At 36.5% G+C, this 19,399-nt stretch overlaps 4 protein-coding genes across 4 annotated transcripts; 2 read left to right on the forward strand and 2 right to left on the reverse strand.

Annotated features, from left to right (window-relative positions):
- Positions 1-1,412: 1,412 nt before the first annotated feature.
- LOC116141825 lies at positions 1,413-2,064 on the forward strand (the record flags this gene model as incomplete). Its single annotated transcript, XM_031427298.1, has 1 exon — positions 1,413-2,064. A coding segment is annotated over one exon (399 nt), but the record flags the coding sequence as incomplete, so codon positions are not given.
- Positions 2,065-8,186: 6,122 nt separating this feature from the next.
- On the forward strand, positions 8,187-9,639 carry LOC116141908 (E3 ubiquitin-protein ligase CIP8-like). The gene has a single exon (XM_031427388.1). The coding sequence runs from the start codon at positions 8,310-8,312 to the stop codon at positions 9,381-9,383; it is 1,074 nt and encodes a 357-aa protein (XP_031283248.1). The 5' UTR covers positions 8,187-8,309; the 3' UTR covers positions 9,384-9,639.
- Positions 9,640-11,588: 1,949 nt separating this feature from the next.
- On the reverse strand, positions 11,589-13,305 carry LOC116141846. Its single transcript, XM_031427315.1, has 2 exons — positions 11,836-13,305; positions 11,589-11,715 (listed from the first exon to the last, which is right to left on the reverse strand). Exon 1 carries the CDS (start codon positions 13,261-13,263, stop codon positions 11,989-11,991), a length of 1,275 nt encoding a protein of 424 aa, XP_031283175.1. The 5' UTR covers positions 13,264-13,305; the 3' UTR covers positions 11,589-11,715; positions 11,836-11,988.
- LOC116141826 lies at positions 13,265-15,117 on the reverse strand. The gene is made up of 2 exons (XM_031427299.1): positions 13,352-15,117; positions 13,265-13,268 (listed from the first exon to the last, which is right to left on the reverse strand). The coding sequence occupies exons 1-2, from the start codon at positions 15,115-15,117 to the stop codon at positions 13,265-13,267; spliced, it is 1,770 nt and encodes a 589-aa protein (XP_031283159.1).
- Positions 15,118-19,399: the final 4,282 nt, after the last annotated feature.

Consider the following 19,399-nt stretch of genomic DNA (forward strand, 5'->3'; position numbering starts at 1 on the left):
ACGTGTGGTTTACTCTTTGTGAACCCATTCTTCTAAATTAGACAGTCAGTGGGCTGAGAATGAGGCCGATGCCCGAAAGTGTAACACTCCACATCATGAATAACATCACTTTGTATAATAAATCATATGATAGGATATAAAAATTGTAAATACGTAACTGAATAGATATTTTAAATTTTTGGGCGTATTGACTGGGCAGTCCTTGTGAATCATCAATTGCCATATAAATAAAACCAACCAATTCGTGGATATTTCGTAGTAGGTGGGATGAACGTCCTTTTTGCGCAATTGTTCCAGTCAAAGTCCATTTGGTCAGTCATGCAGCTTTTGTGAAAAATCAATGTGACTTTAGTGGAAGACTAGTAACAGTGCTTCAACCGGTAAATACTGTAGTAGCTTCAAGTGTGATTAATTTAATTATTGATTAAAGTTACTGGTTGAAATCCATTGAATTTAACGTGTTTGTAAATGTAACGTGGACATGGGTACAAGAGCACGTTAAAATATATATATATATATATATATATATTCACACAAATCCAGGAGCGCAGAGATCACGACATCAATGAAAACTAGCCAAAATGCTATGAATTGTAAAACCCCATTTGGATTTGATTTTAAAATTTAAATCTTGGTTGCCTTTAAAGCCTATCGAGGACGAGGAAGACCCAATTTTCTTTACCTGAATGAAGAGTGACATCCCAGCAAATTGTTTTGATTATATGTTTAACCTTAAACCAATTGCTAAAATGATGCTGTCAACTTATGCACTAACAACATAAGATAAATATAAGATAATAGTCCATGATTTCAAATCACAATCATTATTGTGTTAACTCATTATTATAGTAACAGGAAGAGACTTTAAGCAACGGCTAAAGTCTTTTGGGATTTGTTCACGTCTCAATTTCATTCTTTAGACCAAATCAAGACAAATGTTCCGTGGCCGAAATCACAACGTCCATCAGGGGGTACTATTCTCATATATTTTTTCTAGCCTTACTATCACTGTACAACTGTGGCAGATACATAGAATAGATTAATAATTTACGCGTGCATAACGACGTCGCGTCCTCATAAAAATATTTGGGTAATAAACAAAGGGATAATGATAAAGCCACGTCTGTGAGTTTTAAAAAGTTAGTACACGTGGCATTAGCTCTTTGGACTGTCAAAAATGGGCGGGTGCATGACAAATAATAGATACCTTCTACTTTCCCTTCAAAAGAAACACCCAAGAGGCCAAGAATGAAGATAAACTCAATAAAACCAGAGCAATCCAACCATCCCATTTTCGTAATCTGAAACCCACCACCCCGACATTCCCAATACAACTTAGTATTTAATCCCTCTAGATTTGCATTTGCAATCGCACATACTCATTTATGTCACTGCTAAATTGATTCCCCTTAAATAGCCCAATTTGTTTTCTCATTTTTCAAACAAAACAGACAGTCAAAGAGAGGAAGAGCGTGACAGAGATGGCAGTATCTGATGCCGTGATTGGGAATTTGACGACGATCTACATAGCAGTTATAGCAGGAATCAAGGCATACGGACTGGTGTCTGGACGGAGCTTCAGTAGTGGTTTTGTGCTGATTGCATCAACCACGGTAGTGGGTGCCATCTTGATTGGAACGCTGACGTGGGACGTGTCACGTAAAGCCACCTATGTAATTACTCGTGATCATCACGTGCACAGCCACGAGATATGCAAGGGTGGCATTTGCTGGCACGGTGTGGCGGTGAGGTCACCGGCATCTCAGGTCCGGTTCCGGCTGCCTCAGCAAGTTCCGTACGGTGCTTTATAAATAAAAAAAAAGGATCAGGTTTAATATAGTGTAAGATAGATGTATATATAGAATATGTTTTTGGGTGGTTGGTGTTCGTTGCCGAAGCCACGAGGTGTTTGCGTTTTTGATTGAGAGGAATAAGGATTATTATATATGTATAATTATAAGATATACGGAATGGAATAAAGTAAGTTTTGTGTATAAATGAATATGATGACGCAGAAAGCATGTTTGTTGAAGCTTTTATTTAACCCTCGAGTTTTGCTTTAAATTAAATGTGTTAGTGGATAACGAGAGATCCTGTAAATGGATACGACCAAGGGTTAAGAGTTGATGGTCGCTATCTTCGAGGCATGGCCAATGCTGAACAAACATATGAGCAATTCAAGAGTGGCAGCGGTGCGGTGAAGCTGATGCTGAATTTTTCAATTTTCATTACCCAGTTCGCCTCAAATTTGGTATTTTGCTTGTAAAGGGCGGGCTGAAATACGCGGTGCTTCCCGACCACTGCCACGGTTGTGTATTCAGTTAATTTGAGCTGGACAACTCTTCACCACTTGATTGGATTTGGGGCGTTTTATTAAAACACCATTTTAACTTAAAATTTAACTAAAAGGCTATAGAGTTAGTAAATTTTAACTAAATGGCCTTGCTTTTTATTAAACTTAATTAAACATAATTAGAGGGTTAATTAGGATTAGTGAATAATTATGTAATCTTTTAAAAATTATAATAAGTCTCCAAAGAGTCAAAAATCTTGCAAACAAACCCAAACACCTTCTTCTTCTTCCTCTCGCCATTAACGCATCATTCCCTTGGTTGTTGTTTCTTCTAAGCTTTGTCTACATCTTCTTCTTTTTTCTGCATCTTCTTCTTCGTCTACATATTCTTTTTCCTGGACATCTTCTTCTTCCTCCGCCATTAACACTTTCTTCTTCCTCCACCATTAACACCTTATTCTTCCTCCGCCATTAACATCTTCTTCGCCAAAGATCTGCCTCTTCCTACTCCTAACATTTCGTCCAGGGATGTATATCACCTCTTTGCATTTTATATTTCTATTTACAAAGATTTAATGATGGATTGGGTTTGGGTTATGATTTTGATTTAGTGGTTTAGGTTCTTGGGTTGTGTTTGATGTAATGCAAGTTAAAAGGAGTGAGATTTGTTGATGATTTTCTTGCATTGTGCGTGGTTGGGGGTGGTAGCACCGATTATAGGTGAAGATGATTGAAAATGTATTTTGGAGTTAATGGATCGCTTAAGCGATCTGGTATAAGTCTGGTATATAGCAGCAGATCGCTTAAGCGATGTGGTATAAGTCTGGCATATGGCAGCAGATCGCTTAAGCGATCGGGTATATGGCAGTAGATCACTTAAGCGATCAGGCTTATTTATATTAGATCGCTTAAGCGATACACCAGATCGCTTAAGCGATTCTGCAAATATTTTTTAAAATCTATCTAACCCTTAATATATCAGTTAATAACTTATTAGCGATCGCTTAGCGAATCTTTTGATATTGTGAACGTTTGAGTAAGAAATTATATTCCGTAATGTTTATTTAATATTTAGTCATTTTTTATTAATTATTTATTATTATTAATTATCTTTTTCAATTCAATAGAATGTGAAAATAACACTTCGGTTTTTGTCGATCAACACCGTACATAAAACTGAAAGATTTATTGTTATTCTATTATTTTTGTTAGTTCTTGGCAAGAAAGTAATATAAAAAAAATATAAAATTGATATAAAATTGAACTCTGCAACCATCTTCTATGCACTCTGTAGACCAAGACTAAATAAACGGGATCGCTTAAGCGATTAAGGGTAATTTACTTCAATATTTATTTTCCATGTTTATGGACATATGTTTAATATAGATATAAAAGAACTAATTTAATTAAAATATAATAACGGTTATGGTCCACTAGAACGAATCATACACCTGATATGTTTAATATAACGTAAACATTCTACACTATATATATTTAATATAGTCGTAAAAGAACTATTATTAATTAAAATATATATACGACTATGGTCCACTGAACGAATCGTACACCCGATATGTTTAATATAGACTAACACTTCTACACCATATATTTTTAATATACTGAAAATAGAAATTTAATTAAAAATATAATGGTCTGGTCCACTGAACGAATCGTATACCTGATATTTTTAATATAGACGTAAACATTTTGCACTATATATATTTAATATAGCCATAAAAAACTAATTTAATTAAATATATAACGGTTATGGTCCACTGAACGAATCGTACACCTGATATGTTTAATATAGACTTAACATTCTACACCATATATGTTTAATATAGCGTAAAAGAACTTTTAATTAAATATAATAACGGTTATGGTCCACTGACAAATCGTACACTTGTATGTTTAATATAGACGTAAACATTCTACACCATATATGTTTAATATAACCTAAAAAACTAATTTAATTAAATAATAACGGTTATGGTCCACTGAACAACCGTTACCTGATATGTTTAATATAGCCGTAAAAAACTAATTTAATTAAAGTATAATAACGGTTATGGTCCACTGAACAAACCGTATACCTGATATGTTTAATAAGCCGTAAAAGAACTAATTTATTAAATATATAACGGTCATGGTCCACTGGACGAATCGTACACCTGATATGTTTAATATAGACTAAACATTCATACCAGATATGTTTAATATAGCCGTAAAGAACTAATTTAATTAAAATATAATAACGTCATGGTCCACTGAACGGATCATACATTTGATTGCTTAATATAGACTTGAACATTCTACACCATATATGTTTAATATAGCTGTAAAAGAACTATTTAATTAAAATATAATATCGGTCATGTCCACTGAATGAATCGTACACTGATATATTTAATATACATAAACATCTACACATATTATGTTTATATGTCGTAAAAGAACTAATTAATTAAATATAATATCGGTCATGATCCACTGAATAATCGTACACCTGATATGTTTAATACAAACGTAAACATTTACACCATAATGTTTAATATAGCCGTAAAAAACTAATTTAATTAAATATAATAACGGTCATGGTCCACTGAACGAATCGTATACCTGATATGTTTAATATAGATGTAAACATTCTACACCATATGTTTTAATATAGCCGTAAAAGAATAATTTAATTAAAATAGTTCTATTGAGCAAATCGTACACCTGATGTTTTAATATAGATGTAACATTCTACACCATATATGTTTAATATAGCCGTAAAAGAACTAATTTAAAAATATAATAACGGTCATGTGTCCACTAAACGTCGTACCACCTGATATGTTTAATATAGACGTAAACATTCTACACATATATGTTAAATAGCCGTAAAAGAACTAATTTCATTATAATTAATAACGGTCAGGGTCCACTGAACGAATCGTACATCTGATATGTTTATATAGACGTAACATTCTACACCATATATGTTTAATATAGCCTAAAAGAATTAATTTAATTAAATATAATAACGGTCATGGTCCACTGAACGAATCGTACACCGATATGTTTTTATAGATGTAAATTCTATACCAATATGTTTAATATAGCGTAAAAGAACTAATTTAATTAAATATGAAATGGTCATGGTCCACTGATGAATCGTACACCTCATATGTCTAAGATAGCGTTAATCGCTTAACCAATCTAGTGAAATACAATAAAAATAATCCAATACACTGGATCCTTAAGAGATTTCATTTCTCGCTTAAACGATCTTGTGTATTTAGACTTAGTCCTTAAGATATTTGGTTGTATTTATGTTAACGCTTAAGCGATTCTATGCTTTTACACTTGGTCGCTTAAGCAATCACGAACAAGACAAAATCAATAAATGCCCAGACCCACGATCGCTTAAGCGATCCTTTGCTTTTAACCTTAGTCGCTGTAATCGCTTAAGCGATTGTGCATCTAGGCAGAATAAAATAACTGATGCCTAGACGCACAATCCTTAGCGATTAAGTGTATCGCTTAAGCGATTTTCGCTTTTACTATTGGTTGCTTAACGATCGACGATCGCTTAAGCGATCATGAACAGACAATAATAAGTGCCCAGATTAAGATCGTTTAAGCGATTCTTCGCTTTTACTGTTGGTCGCTTAAGCGATCTACGATCACTTAACGATCATGAACAAGACATAAATAAGTGCCCATACGCATGATCGCTTAAGCGTCCTTTGCTTTTAACGTTGGTCCTTTAAACGATTATAATCGCTTAAGCAATCATGTCCGAGGCAAATCACTCTTCACAGATGCACGATCGCTTAAGCAATCTAAAATCGCTTATACTAGATCTTCTGTCATTACCAAGATCGCTTAAGCGATCCTTTGCTTTTACTCTTGGTCATTTATGCATTTAGATCTTTAAGCGATCATGTCCATGCTTGGAATTTGCGTTGGCGTCCTCCTCTTCAGTTTCAATTTCAACTCTTGCCCTCCCTTGTTCCGCCAATAGAATGTCTTCCGTCGACCCGTCTCCTCTCCTGGTGGAGCCTTCAGTCATCGGAAGTTACTCCACCACAACTTCTTCTTCTCCATTTTCGGTAGACCTAGTGGTGCCTACAATTTGGGGAGTAGATGAGTTTTTTCTGTTTCTTTAAGGATCTCAACCATTATACCTTAATCGGGAATGGCAAGGAATGACAAAAATGCAAAAGCAAAGAATTGAGAAATTGCAGAAAATTGGAAGAAAACGAGAGAGAAAGGTGTTTGAATCCTGTTTGAAAGAGAAGCTGAGAAAATGTGTTTTGCCTTTCAAATTTTAAATCAACTTCACTTTATTATACTCTACCCACAAATGTTTAAATCTTGTCACCCTAATCCTTTTTGCTGCTTTAATTACACTTAAGTGTGCCACGTCATATTTTTTACCAAAAAAAAAAAAAAAATCAAAAAAATTTTCATGGCCATTTTGTTAAATGGAAACTGGGATGGTCGTGCAGCTAATTTTCTCATTTGATTGCCTATTTTATACTAGATCTGTAAAACAGATAGATAAATTGGATTTTAGAGGTCTTGGCCACAAGGCTAATGGTTTAACATTTGTTTTGTAATCAACCATAACACATGGGATTTTAATCTTTTACTTGACCTGGTTGTATTATGAATAACACTATCACAGTGCAAATAATTGAGGTTAATTTGTTGTTGCTCCATGTCCAGGACCGTAGAGCGTGGAAGTAGGGGTGGAAAAAACCGTTAACCAAAAACTTGAACCGAACCGGTTTTCGGTTTAAAAAAATGATTGAACCGAAACCGGTCCGGTTTCGGTTAAAACCGGTTATGAACCGAACCGAAAATTCGGTTCGGTTAACCGGTTAACCGGTTTTAAACCGGTTAATATTGGGTTGCATTATTTAGCCCAATAATGATATGGGCTGCTTTTTTTGGCCCAATTTGTTCGTCACACTCCATTTTTTTTTCCAATTTTTTTTTTACTTGAATTAAAATTATGCTTTACCAAACGATGAAGGAGAAGGAGGCTGAAGTCCAATCATGGTGTTCTGTTCTCGCTTCTTATCCAAATCTAAAACACAAAAGCTGTGAAAGAGAAGAAATGGAGAGACGAAAAAGAAAAAAAAACAGAAAAGTGACAGAGAAAGACGAAAAAGAAAGGAAAGTGGAGAAGGGAGAAGAAGAGAGAGGAAAAGAAAGAGAATTGGTGAGAGAGGAAGAGAGAGACGAAAATGTGAAAATTGAAAAAAGAAAGAGAAAGCAGTGAAAGGAGAAGAAGACGAGAAATAAAAAGTTGGTGAAGGAGAGGAGAGAGAAGAACGAAAATGTGAAAAAAACTGAAAAAAGACAAGAAAGAAGTGAAAGGAGAAAGAAGAAGAAGAAAGAAAATAGTGAAGATTGCGTGAGAACCAAACCCAAGAAAATGCGCAGGTAGCAGACTGCAGGTCTGCGTAGCTGATACCAGAAAAAGGGGGGGAAAAATAAGGGATTTTTTTATGTTTTTATTTTTTTCAAAACCGGTTTTCAAAACCGGTTCGGTTAACCGGTTTAATATTATCCTTAACCGTTAACCGAGCCGAAAATTCGGTTTAATTATTTTTGAAAACCGAAACCGAACCGTTTGATTTGAAAAAACCAGTTTTTCGGTTCGGTTTCGATCCGTTTTCTCGGTCGTCGTTTTTTTCGGTTTTTTTTTTCGACCCTACGTGGAAGAGTCTTAGGATCATTTTTCATGTGGTACGTATTTTAGTAATTAGCCACCTACCCCACGATATTTTTATTTTTTCAATTTGACTACAACACAAGTCACCTAAATTCACATCAAATCAGCCACCCTTCATCATCCTACATCTTCTTATCAGATCATCCAACGCCTACGGTTCATAGGCAAACAACCGCCTTAATAACATCCTACAAAATTTCTTTTACAATTTGACACTCTCTCCCCTAGTCACCGTAAATCAAACTCCCCTGACTTTCTTCACTCTTTCCTCACCAAAAAGACATGGCTGAATCTCCATCTCAGACGCCCTCACCGACGACACCTACCGCCTTTTCCGATACTGATACGACACAGTATTGGTGCTATCACTGCGAAAAACGCGTCTATATAGAAACCCTAGCCAATCTTCCTGATGTTGTTTGCCACGAATGTAAGAACGGCTTCGTCGAATCAATCCCCGCTCCAACCTTCTCACCACCTACACTCACTCCTGATCACGTCGACGATCCTTCTTTTGGATCCCAGTTCCTTCAGGTCCTCCGTTTAATCGCGCATGCCGCGCGTGAAGAGGACGTTCCTCAGCAACAAACTCAAGATCCCCAGTCGGAAGAAGATTTTCTTCGAATTGAGCTCGATGGATGGGAAAACGATGATGACGATGACGATGCGAATGAAAACGAACAGAATCAAAACGACGAGGAGGAGGAAGACAATGAAGACGACGAAGACCATGAAGGAGGAGGAGAAGATCACTCTGATAACGAGAACGAAGAGAACAGAGAAATTGATGACGAAGAAGATCTGAGACGAAGGCGACGCGCAGAACTCCGTCTCCGGATCCGAGACTTCGCGACACGAGCAAGAACCGGACGCAACCGGATCCTGGACTGGGCTGAGATTCTGATGGGCCTAGAAGACAACTCAATCGAATTTCGCCTAGAAGTTCCAGAATCTGACCGTTACATAGGTAATCCAGAGGATTACGTGGACGCCGCTGGCTATGAAGCTTTGCTGCAGAATTTGGCAGAAAGTGACGGTGGAAGGAGGGGGGCCCCACCTGCAGCAAAATCAGCTGTATTGGAGTTACCGACGGTGGAGATACTGTCGGAGCAGGAGGCAATTGTATGCGCAATATGTAAGGACATGGTGAATGTTGGTGAAACGGCGACGAAGTTACCGTGTGCACATTTGTATCACAGGGATTGTATTGTGCCGTGGTTAGGTTCGAGGAATTCATGTCCAGTTTGTAGATTCGAGTTGCCAACTGATGATCCGGAGTATGAGGAGGAGAGGAATAAGAGAGTTAGTGTCAGTGGAGCTTCAGTTTCATCCGGAGAGAATACGAGTTCGGGTTGATATGAATTGGTATCCTCCGAATTTATGTGATTTTCATTTTTATTTTTAACTTCTGGTTTATGGACTTTTGGCTTTTATTTGCTTGTGAATTAAACCAAGTGACAATTTTTTTTTTTTTTTTTTTTTTTTTTTTTTTTTTTTTAAAGTTTACTGTCCATATATATAAATATTAGCTCAATATGGGATGTTTAATGCTCATGTGCAACCCAATTCTATACTGACGATTGAAATAAAAGCATAGGAGGCATTGCATTCATTGGAGAAGTTGAAGTATGCCCCAACATTGGAACTGGAAATTACTAGATGTGTACCATTTTTCTTAGTTTAGTTTGAGACCGATTTAAGTTTGCAAGTGTCATGGTTTTTTTTCCTTAATTTATAGTGACTGTTATGCCTCATTATTTCCTTCAAATTTTTACACATTGGAACATTTAGAACTTGTAGTTTTAAGGGTAATGTATGGTATGTTTTGAAATCATCGATTTTAGCTACTATTTTTTATTTGGTTTTATTTACTTTTATATGCATAATGCATGGGAAAGAAGAACAGGGTGGGGAATATTTTCAATTGTTGATAGAACTTTAAGAGATGGCAAGGTGGTGGTTGCTCCTGCTGGGCAATTTTCTTTTCAATGGAAACCATCAGTTGGCTCTTTGCACATTTTGGGTCTTTCCTTTGCATCTTGCTGTGTGTATGTGTTGTAACAGTTTCCATTCTGGAAGTGCTTTTACTCATGCTGCACTATATCACGGGAAATTGTGTGTTCTTGGAATTTGTGGTTTATCTGTTTTATGATTATGCAGCTTCTTCACCTTGTAGGTGCATGTCTACCATATCAGGCCTGCTTTCTGTAGCTGTTTCTTATGTGGTTATATCCGTACTCCTCCCATGGATAATATACGGTTGCATGTCTAGCTTATCAACCCACCCTCCTAAGATGGATAATATTCTTAATCATCATTGGTTGTGAACTAGTAAATGGATGTATGCCATAAGCTACATTCTATTTTGTTTCAGACAAGTCTTCCTTTTGCGATTTTTTTGTTGGTGGAAGTTTATTTGTTCTCTTTTCTTTTTTTTAGTTTAGAACGTTTTATGAACACTTTTTGAACTCCTGGATTTGCATTAGGTGTGTTGAATGCATTTTTTTTGTATAAAAAATATATGCAATCTAGTTCATAGTGAACTTGTGCAGAGGATTGGTTAACAATTTCACAGATTGCTTTCAATAGGTATATGTCTGTGTTTGAATGATTTTGAAGTATTTGCTTATAGCATATTGGTTAATTTAGTTTCATATTATATCTCCTAAATGATAGATGCTTAGTGAAAAACTTTGTATAGATGGACTAATCATTTTTAACGGGCAAGCGCATAACAAATTATTTCTGCTTTTGGGGCTTATGCTATATAAAAAGAAGGGTCCTTTTGTTCTTTTTGCTCAGGGGTTACTTTGCCTTGTTCAGTTCAAGTTGAATCATTATTGAAACTTGCTGAAGTATTTGGCGCCATGGGTACTGTATGGAAGTAGAAACCAATACACGGTTTATTTAAGAGAACTGAAAGTAGTGTGATGTATGTTTATCCTTTAGATTAGTGTTTCCTTGCAGCTGCAGCGTGTTTTGGATATTCAGTTGGCTTTTAATTATTGTGTTTTAGACTCCTTTTGCCTTTCAACCATGCTATCAAATCAATTGGTTGTCTGGCAAGTTAACGCCTTTTCTTTTTTAATAATTGAAATTGCTTCTTTTCCGTTTAGCACTAATATTGAAATGCGAGAATTTTGATTAAATGTGAACAAGTCAAAAAGGGCGTAAGTTAAAAGTGATGATTTGGATGAAGATGAGGCCACCAAGGTAGTAGTATCCCAAGAATAAAAGCTTTCCTAGATTAAAAAAACATTTGTTTGTTCCCACTTCTACATAATTACTAGAATTTATAAGTTTTCTCTTCGCTGGACCTTACTTCCAAGACATATCCTCTTGAATGAAGCTGTTTGATTCTTTGCTTGACGTCTTGGAATATCCTGTGCCCAGAATCTACTACAAAGCTTATGTGTTGTGCTTTGCCCTCAAAAATTCAAAATAATAGTGTGTTCGTACATGTCAAAAGGAGGACTTACAATTCAACTGCCAACAGAAGAATGTAACTGGTGTCAGACCCAGACGCAAATCTAGCCAACTGGTTTCCAACCACAGCTTAACTGAGATAAAATCAATTACATTGTAAAATATAAGCACCACTGACCAGCTTCTTTAAAATTTCTGTGATATATATGGGAGAAGTTACAGCTACATCATGTACCATGCCTTCTATGTTTGCAATGGCCTTCTATAAAACACAGAAATGAAAAATTAGAAAATAAACCAAAGTTAAAAAACAATTAATTAAAACCTAATTCTTTCCTTCAGCAATTAATCTCACCAACTATATTACATTCATAATCCCCACCTTTTATTCAGTTCTAATTCCCCTCCCGTCCCGTCAAAGCCAATGGGCTTACTCACTCTTCTCAATTACCTTGGCAATGCGAGCATCAATCAGCTTGATTGGCTTTATGATTGATTGCCAAGGGAGGAAGGAGCAATGATAAATATTAACTTCCTATTTCCATGGAGGCTGCTGCTGATTTCTATAATTATATGGGTACGCTTCCCACCCACTATCAGGTTCCTTCCTTTTCCCACCAACCCCAGAACTTGACGACGGTTGCGAGCCTACCCTTAAATGCTCCTCCATTGAACGGCCTTGACCAGGCATGAAAAGCTGTCTCAGACCAAGCGAGTCCCTATTTCCTCCCTCAACTGGAAAACCAGAATTCAGATCAAAGTTAGGCCGTGAAGGCCCTGCCCCATTTAATCCAGAAGGTCCACTGCTCGGGCTCATCATGAATGGCGATTGGGAATAAGATGGCGGAACAGCTGCTGCAGAACCCACAATCTGGGGCACAACAGGGGCTCCTCTTGAATCCACCATATAAGGAATTGAGCTTGCTGGTCCATACATGGGCGAAGAGTAAGACAATGTGGTTGCAGCTGCAAATCCATTGTATCCCAAAACAGGGGAATGTGTGTAAGACACTGTAGGACCCAATGCCAAAACACTTCCAGTCCTTGCCATATTAGTATCCATGGCATTTTCAAGTGCCTTTCCATTTGACAAGGGTGCAGCCTGAGGAACAAAACCCTTCCTATTGACTTCCACTCTGGTTCCCATGAGAGATATAACAGGCTCATCTGATTTAGACACTGCCCCAAAAGCACTCACATTTTGGGGAAATTTACCATGATAGAGTCCTTGATCTGAAAAATCATTCTGCAAATATGGTCTGTCATTCAAGTCAATGTTCCTCAGGGAAGGCGGTTGCATGGATGACGATGAGGATGCAGGAGATGGACTGCGATGGCCATTCCGGTTGTAATGGAACCGTCCATCCATCCTCAGATCTGTAGGTGGAGCATCACTATCATCACTGATACGATTTAAATCCAGCTTCAATCTCTCTGATCTTCTTGGACTCACATCCAACGAAGATTCTGCAGAATGGAGACCAGATGAAACTGGAAGTGGAATCTGTTTCTCTGCAACTACATCAACAAGTTTATCATCTCCACACTCAGCCACATTCAGATCAATTTCGAGGCAATCTGGCCTCTGTTTTGAACTGTTGCTGATTCCCCCAATAGTGAGAGATGTTTTCTCAGAGTCAGAGACTCTTCGAGGGGATGCACGACGAAAAGCACTAGTAGCAGCAGTTCCTTTCCATCCAAGAGTCCCTTCAAACTGCAGAGGGGCCGCAGGCAACCCAGGTGCTGCTACTGGTCTAGAAGCTGAAACCACAGAAACAGGGGTCGACACAGGATTAACTAGACGTTCCATATCATCTGAACAGACCTCTTGATTCAGATCAAAATCACAAAGGGCTTTAACTTCTGGTTCATGAGCAGCTTCAGTCACCTGAGAGGACTCCATGTCAGCTATACCATTTTCTCGTTCAGTTCCAACATTATCTGAATTAATTACATGGCCCTCACCCTCAGGATATGCCCCAGCAGAATAATTTTGTCCAGTTGGCACCTCATTTGGTGGGACCTCGTTAATTAGATCCTGCTTTCCATTTATAGAATCTGGGCTATCTGGCCGTCTAAAGCCACCATCTGAAATTTTCTCAGAAGAACTGAACGACCGATCTCTATAGTCTACAACTTCTCTTTCCACTTCCTGAGCAACTTTTCGGGCAACTGCTAAGGCATCAACTATGCCATACTCAAGTTCAATATCAGATTTCCGTTGATTATTCACCTCAGGACTCCGGCTACCCATTGACGTTTTCGAAAAATCACAATCATTTCTTGAATCAGAACCTTCATCACTAGTATGCTCCTTATCATCATCAATTGCACCAATTCCTTTTATTCTTGAAAAAGAAGTCTCTAAATCCTTGTGTTTTCCATATATACACTCATTACCCGATGAATCCTGCATCGCATCAGAATGACATTCATCATCTTCACCTGTTGTCTTCAACAACTGTCTACTGTAACTATTTGCAGCAGGCATATCATCTCTCCCACTATTAAGCTCGGATACAAGCGTTCTCACATCACTGAGTGCAGTAGCTTTTATATGTAATTCATCCTCTTTGTTGTCAAAATTGTTTTCTAGAGCGGATTCTGTCACAATCTCACGAGCATTTGCGACATCCGCACCAGAGGAAACAGTTCTAGAGTCCACTAAATTAGAAGTAGAGGCACCCACCGTCACACGGAATTTGTCTGAGAAGCTGCTCACCTTTTGGGTCTGCTTTTCATCATTAGTGAACTCATTCATCTTCAGATCATCCAACTGCTCTTCATCATGGCTTTGTTTTGGAACTGGAGAACTACAAATCTCAATGCACGAAATCCCTTCAACTGTACTTATTGGGGATTTCTCTGTGATTAAAGTACCTTCTAGAACCGAATTGTTTGACAAGACAGATGAGGTCAGATGATCTGGAGGTTTATCCTCAATGTTAGTTTGGTCCAAACTTACGAGAGAATGTTGCTCATTATTCTGGGTTTGGGTCTGAACCTCTTCTGCCTTTTCCTGTCTAAGACTTTCTGAATTTGATGGCGAAATTTCTGCTCCACCATTTTCTTCTTTAAAACTAGCTTCAGTAGGAACATCTAATGCGGAACATTTTGACTGACTACTTTCTTCAACATCCACTGAACTGACTGCAACCCCCTCAGTATGACAAGGCCCAACACTATCAACTTCATGGTCAACTGCATCACTAACTCTACCCTTCTTCCAGCTATCAAATAGTGCTCTGGCTCTATCCTGAACCTGAGAGCTACCGTGGTCAAGAAGACTCTTGACAGTAATCCAGATCCCAGAAGAAATAGAACGCTCATTGTCAATATGTAGCTTTTCGAGCGCTTGCAACATTGCAGTAATTGACTCTTCTACACCACTTTCATTAGTCTCATTGCAAAACTTTTGAGCATCCTTCAGCCACCTATTAATAAACCATAGTCCATCTAATTTAACAAAAAGGTCAAGACAATCTCTGCTCTCAGTAGCAGCAATAGCATTTGCAATAGCAGCCCACTGCCTGGTTCCATCACCAATGTTCTTCACAACACTATGTTTCTCCTTCTGCATTACATTGATTAGTTCCTCAACTCGTGACAGGTCTGTGAGACCATCCTTCATCTTGGTCTTTGAAAAGAAATCTTCCAGTGTCATTGTGCCTCACATACCATGCTTCAAAACAATCCCAAAGGTCAATATGACATGCTAATAGGTTTTCTTTCCATCAAATGCTGCAATCACCTTCCAGGTCATTATTGAGATACCCTGCATGACATAACAACATGAACTGCCTAAGCATATACACAGTCACTAATAATATTTTTTTTTTTCCAGTACATACAACAATAAAGGAACCAAGAACCTTGAAAACAAGCACTGCAATCAGAAGCTCAACCAATCACTAGCTCATTAAGAACAAGTGCGTATGCGTATTGACTTGAGAAAGGGCAAATCATACATGGTCCTATATTGATTCTTAAGCATAGATATATACATGACAGATTGCAAACAGAAAAATGATGAAATGGACGTAAAAGATATGACCCATGGATAAGTAACAAACATGAAAATATAATCATGTGCATACAAAAGTATTTCCAATTTTTGGTTTGGCAAAGGGGGGCAAGTATTCCAGCCTTTAAACTATACTAATAAGATATTTGAGTTATATTAAATAATAAATCCAGAAGTAGATTAAGGAGTATGACAAGATACTTTTTGCATAGAATCTGGATAAAAGTGCTTGCCATGCTTGAATTGAGAATCTAAAATATATTGCTAGAGATAACAATCATTCCTACTTATAGAATAACAAAATCCATTGATGCAGCTGTGTCCATAAAACTGAACATCTGACCATTATGAGATTACTAAAATTGCAGTAGACAACAGCATGGAATGTTAAAAGATGGTGAACTCAGTAAAAGTAGAAACTTCAAAAGACATAATCTATCAGAGAACTCCAGTAAATTGCCAAAAATCATTTATGAAAGCAGTAAGATGTGTTATAACATGGATCTTATATAATAAGTCGGACATTTATTGCTATGGAAAAAATCATATATGAAACTGGGAGACTGAACCACTGGTCCAGTTATAGCCCCACATAACTGATGTAATGGTACTATATTAGATGGAAACACACACACACACACATTGGTTCCAGCAATTTTAAAACATTGAAGAACTACTCCAGATATCCAAAGTTAATGAGGACATAACACAAACAAGACTAACCGTGCATACTAAATAAAGAGAAACCTAACACTTCTTTTTGTGTCCACAAATCATACATATAATAAAATTATACCACCCCATCAAGTGCACATTGAAAAAGAAAAATAGCAAACATCCAAATCAACTAGGGAGGACAAGAAAATATCTCCTTTACTATCCCCACCCAAACAAAAACTAAAGCACATATATGCTGCTTGACATTGACATGTGTATGCTGCTGACCCTGAACTCATCCAACTATTTAACTTCAAGAACTCATTCACTAAGTCCATTTATTAGTTATGCAACACCCATATGAACAATATGACGTTCTCAACAGACTTAGACAGAAATGAATTAACTAATCTACTCCTTAACAAAAACTTCATTTGGACTTGATTAAGCAACAAATCATGAGCAAGTTCAAAAATAACAAAAAGGACATGTAAAACGGTCATAAAACTCAAGACCAGGAATGTACCACAATAACTAAGCCATAATAAATTAGGATTAAACAATACAAATGCCAACAAAAAAAGAGAATCGATTTCCATATTTAACTGATTTAATGCAACAATCATGAATATTGATCATAAGAACATTGTCTGAGCTACTGAAACGAAATAATTCATCCTCGATGACAAAACATATCTAACAAGAACTCAAACACAAGTGTTAAAATTCAATAGGGGTACAAGGTCATGAGACAATTTTTCAGTACTTTAGTTTAAATAATCTTTGCTAAAGAATTAATCATATGCACTAGTTCTAGTTAATGCATATGTTCCATAATTGGAAGAAGACAAATCAATAACCAATCTCACCACAGTACTAAAGTTTAATGAACTTACAATTCTACAACTTGCATAATCTTGAAATATTAATGTCCTAGATCCCCCAACTCGTCTCATCATGCCCTGTGCTTTTGAATAGTAAATCTATCATATGTAATGATTCATCTAGTAAGGCTCACATAAACAGGAAGCTAATAACATCTGGAAATCCCCATCAGTTACTTCATAAAGTCGTCATGGAAATTAAATTAAAAGACGACAAAAAACACAAGTCTATTAACTATAAACACAATTGATGAATGTTCAAGAGAATCCCCAAAAACCCGTTTACAATACTGGAACCTATAAAAGTCTGCTCATTCCTAAATATATTAACTCAACATCACAACAAACTGAAAAGAACCAAAAAGAGTTAATACCATTATAAAATATACTCCAAACAACAAGATCATCATTCATATAATTGATTGAACAAATGTGCTGACAATCCCAAACTGCATGAGTAAAGAATATACAAAAAGCTAAAGCAGTAAATTACCAGACACTTCAATGCCCAATTTGCGAAGGTGAACTATCTAAAGATGAAACTTTTCCATTCACGACCTCCAAAATAAATGTATTGAATTTCAAACCTGAAACAACCACATGACCACATAGTTTAACAGTAAAATTAAGCCTAGAAATGAACTGAATAACACAAAAAGACAAAACCCAAAACCTCACTAAATCATCAGAAAAGATAAAACTTGTAAAACAAATTGATAAAAACAATGAGAAACAATTTATAGTTGTTTAAAATTTCTCTAAAACAGCTCATATAACCAAACAAATCAATGAAAAAGAGATAAGCACAGGCAGAGAAGATCGAACCCTAATATTTTGAAAAACGAAAAGTGAAGGCAGGGAAGAGAAAAACCCTAACTTTAGAACTGTATATGGTGAGGCGGGGTGTGAAGCTAATAGAGAGGTTATAAAATTTAATTAAGATTTATCATAATTAACACTGATAGATATGTGATTAATAACGCCAATCCTAAAATGGAAACAAACTGATAACCAAAAACAGTTGAAAAAATTCATAAAAAAAAATATATATACATATATACATATATATAAAATTGAAAGGGTGAGAAAGTAGTTCACCTTAATCAATAAAATTCAGTGAAACGAAAGAGAAACCCTAGCAAGCTCTGAACAAGTGAAATTCTGTGTCGGTCTTTACCTTAATCACTCTCAAAAGAGAAGTGTTTATTCTCTTTCTTTTCGCGAACCACAGAGAGAAGAGAGCAACGTTTCTTCTTCTTCTTCTTTATATTTTTATTTATATTTAATTTTTTTAACTTATAATTTTGGAGTTAATTTTTTTGTCAAATCTCTGGTCGGTTTTAGTTCACTATTGGGGGCAGTCACACGCGTGAGATGTGAGGGGGAGAGGGGGATGATGGGTCGGGTCGAGTCGGGGTAATGGTCAAGTGAGAAAACCGGTTAGTCCGGTCAACCGGTAACGGTATATTTATAGGGAATATAAAAAAGACAGAAGTAGCACCAAAAACTGTCAATTCTGGTATGCTTTTTGTGGGGCTTTTTACGATGAGTTTCGCTGAAAGGGGGAGGTAGACAAGGTCTATACTTTGAAAAGGAGATGGGTCTATTCTTGTCACTGTCAGTGGGTCCCCTCTCTTCTATCACGTGTTAGTTTACACGTGTATAAACAAACCGGTTTGCATTTCATATTTGCATTTCATGTACCTTGACAGATATCATATGTCTACGGTCTCACAGTGTATCAGGTTAGCACGTGTGGCATGTAAATGGGTCGTCATTGAATGAATAAATAAGCTTAATTTTTATATATTATATTAAAGCCCTAATTCAAAGTAGCATTTTTATTTAATTTGATGTGCAAATAATTTATTTTGACAAAAATCTTTCAAGAGATGTTGAATTTAAAATGATTTTATGTTGATTTGTCTTGTAGTTCGGTGGGGGGACCTTATTCCAAGCATTAGGTAATAAAGATGAAATTATTTATTTTTATTTTTTTAATTGCCTCTGAAAAGCTACCAATAACTCCATTAATTAAGTGCATTTTTTCAATGAAAGTTGTTAATATATATTACTGTTCTGGTGATGGGTACAGACCATGTCAATATTTTCATTAAATCTAACTATTAAACATAGCTTAGCATTAGCTGGAAATACTCTAAATAATGTCTCGTAGCCTAAATGGTGATAGAATTGGAGCGGGGTGCAGAAAAGATAAGCACTAAAGTGAGGTAATCAAAGAGACATTAAATTCAACATTCCACTCATTAGTCCTAATAAATCCTAATTATTATTGAATATTTAGAATCTATTAACAAAAGTTATGAAAAGGAAGTACTATGATGATGGCAACCATGTACCAAAAAGAATAAACAAGTGCC

The sequence above is a fragment of the Pistacia vera genome, unplaced genomic scaffold, assembly GCF_008641045.1.
Source record: "Pistacia vera cultivar Batoury unplaced genomic scaffold, PisVer_v2 Contig400, whole genome shotgun sequence".
NCBI lineage: Eukaryota > Viridiplantae > Streptophyta > Magnoliopsida > Sapindales > Anacardiaceae > Pistacia > Pistacia vera.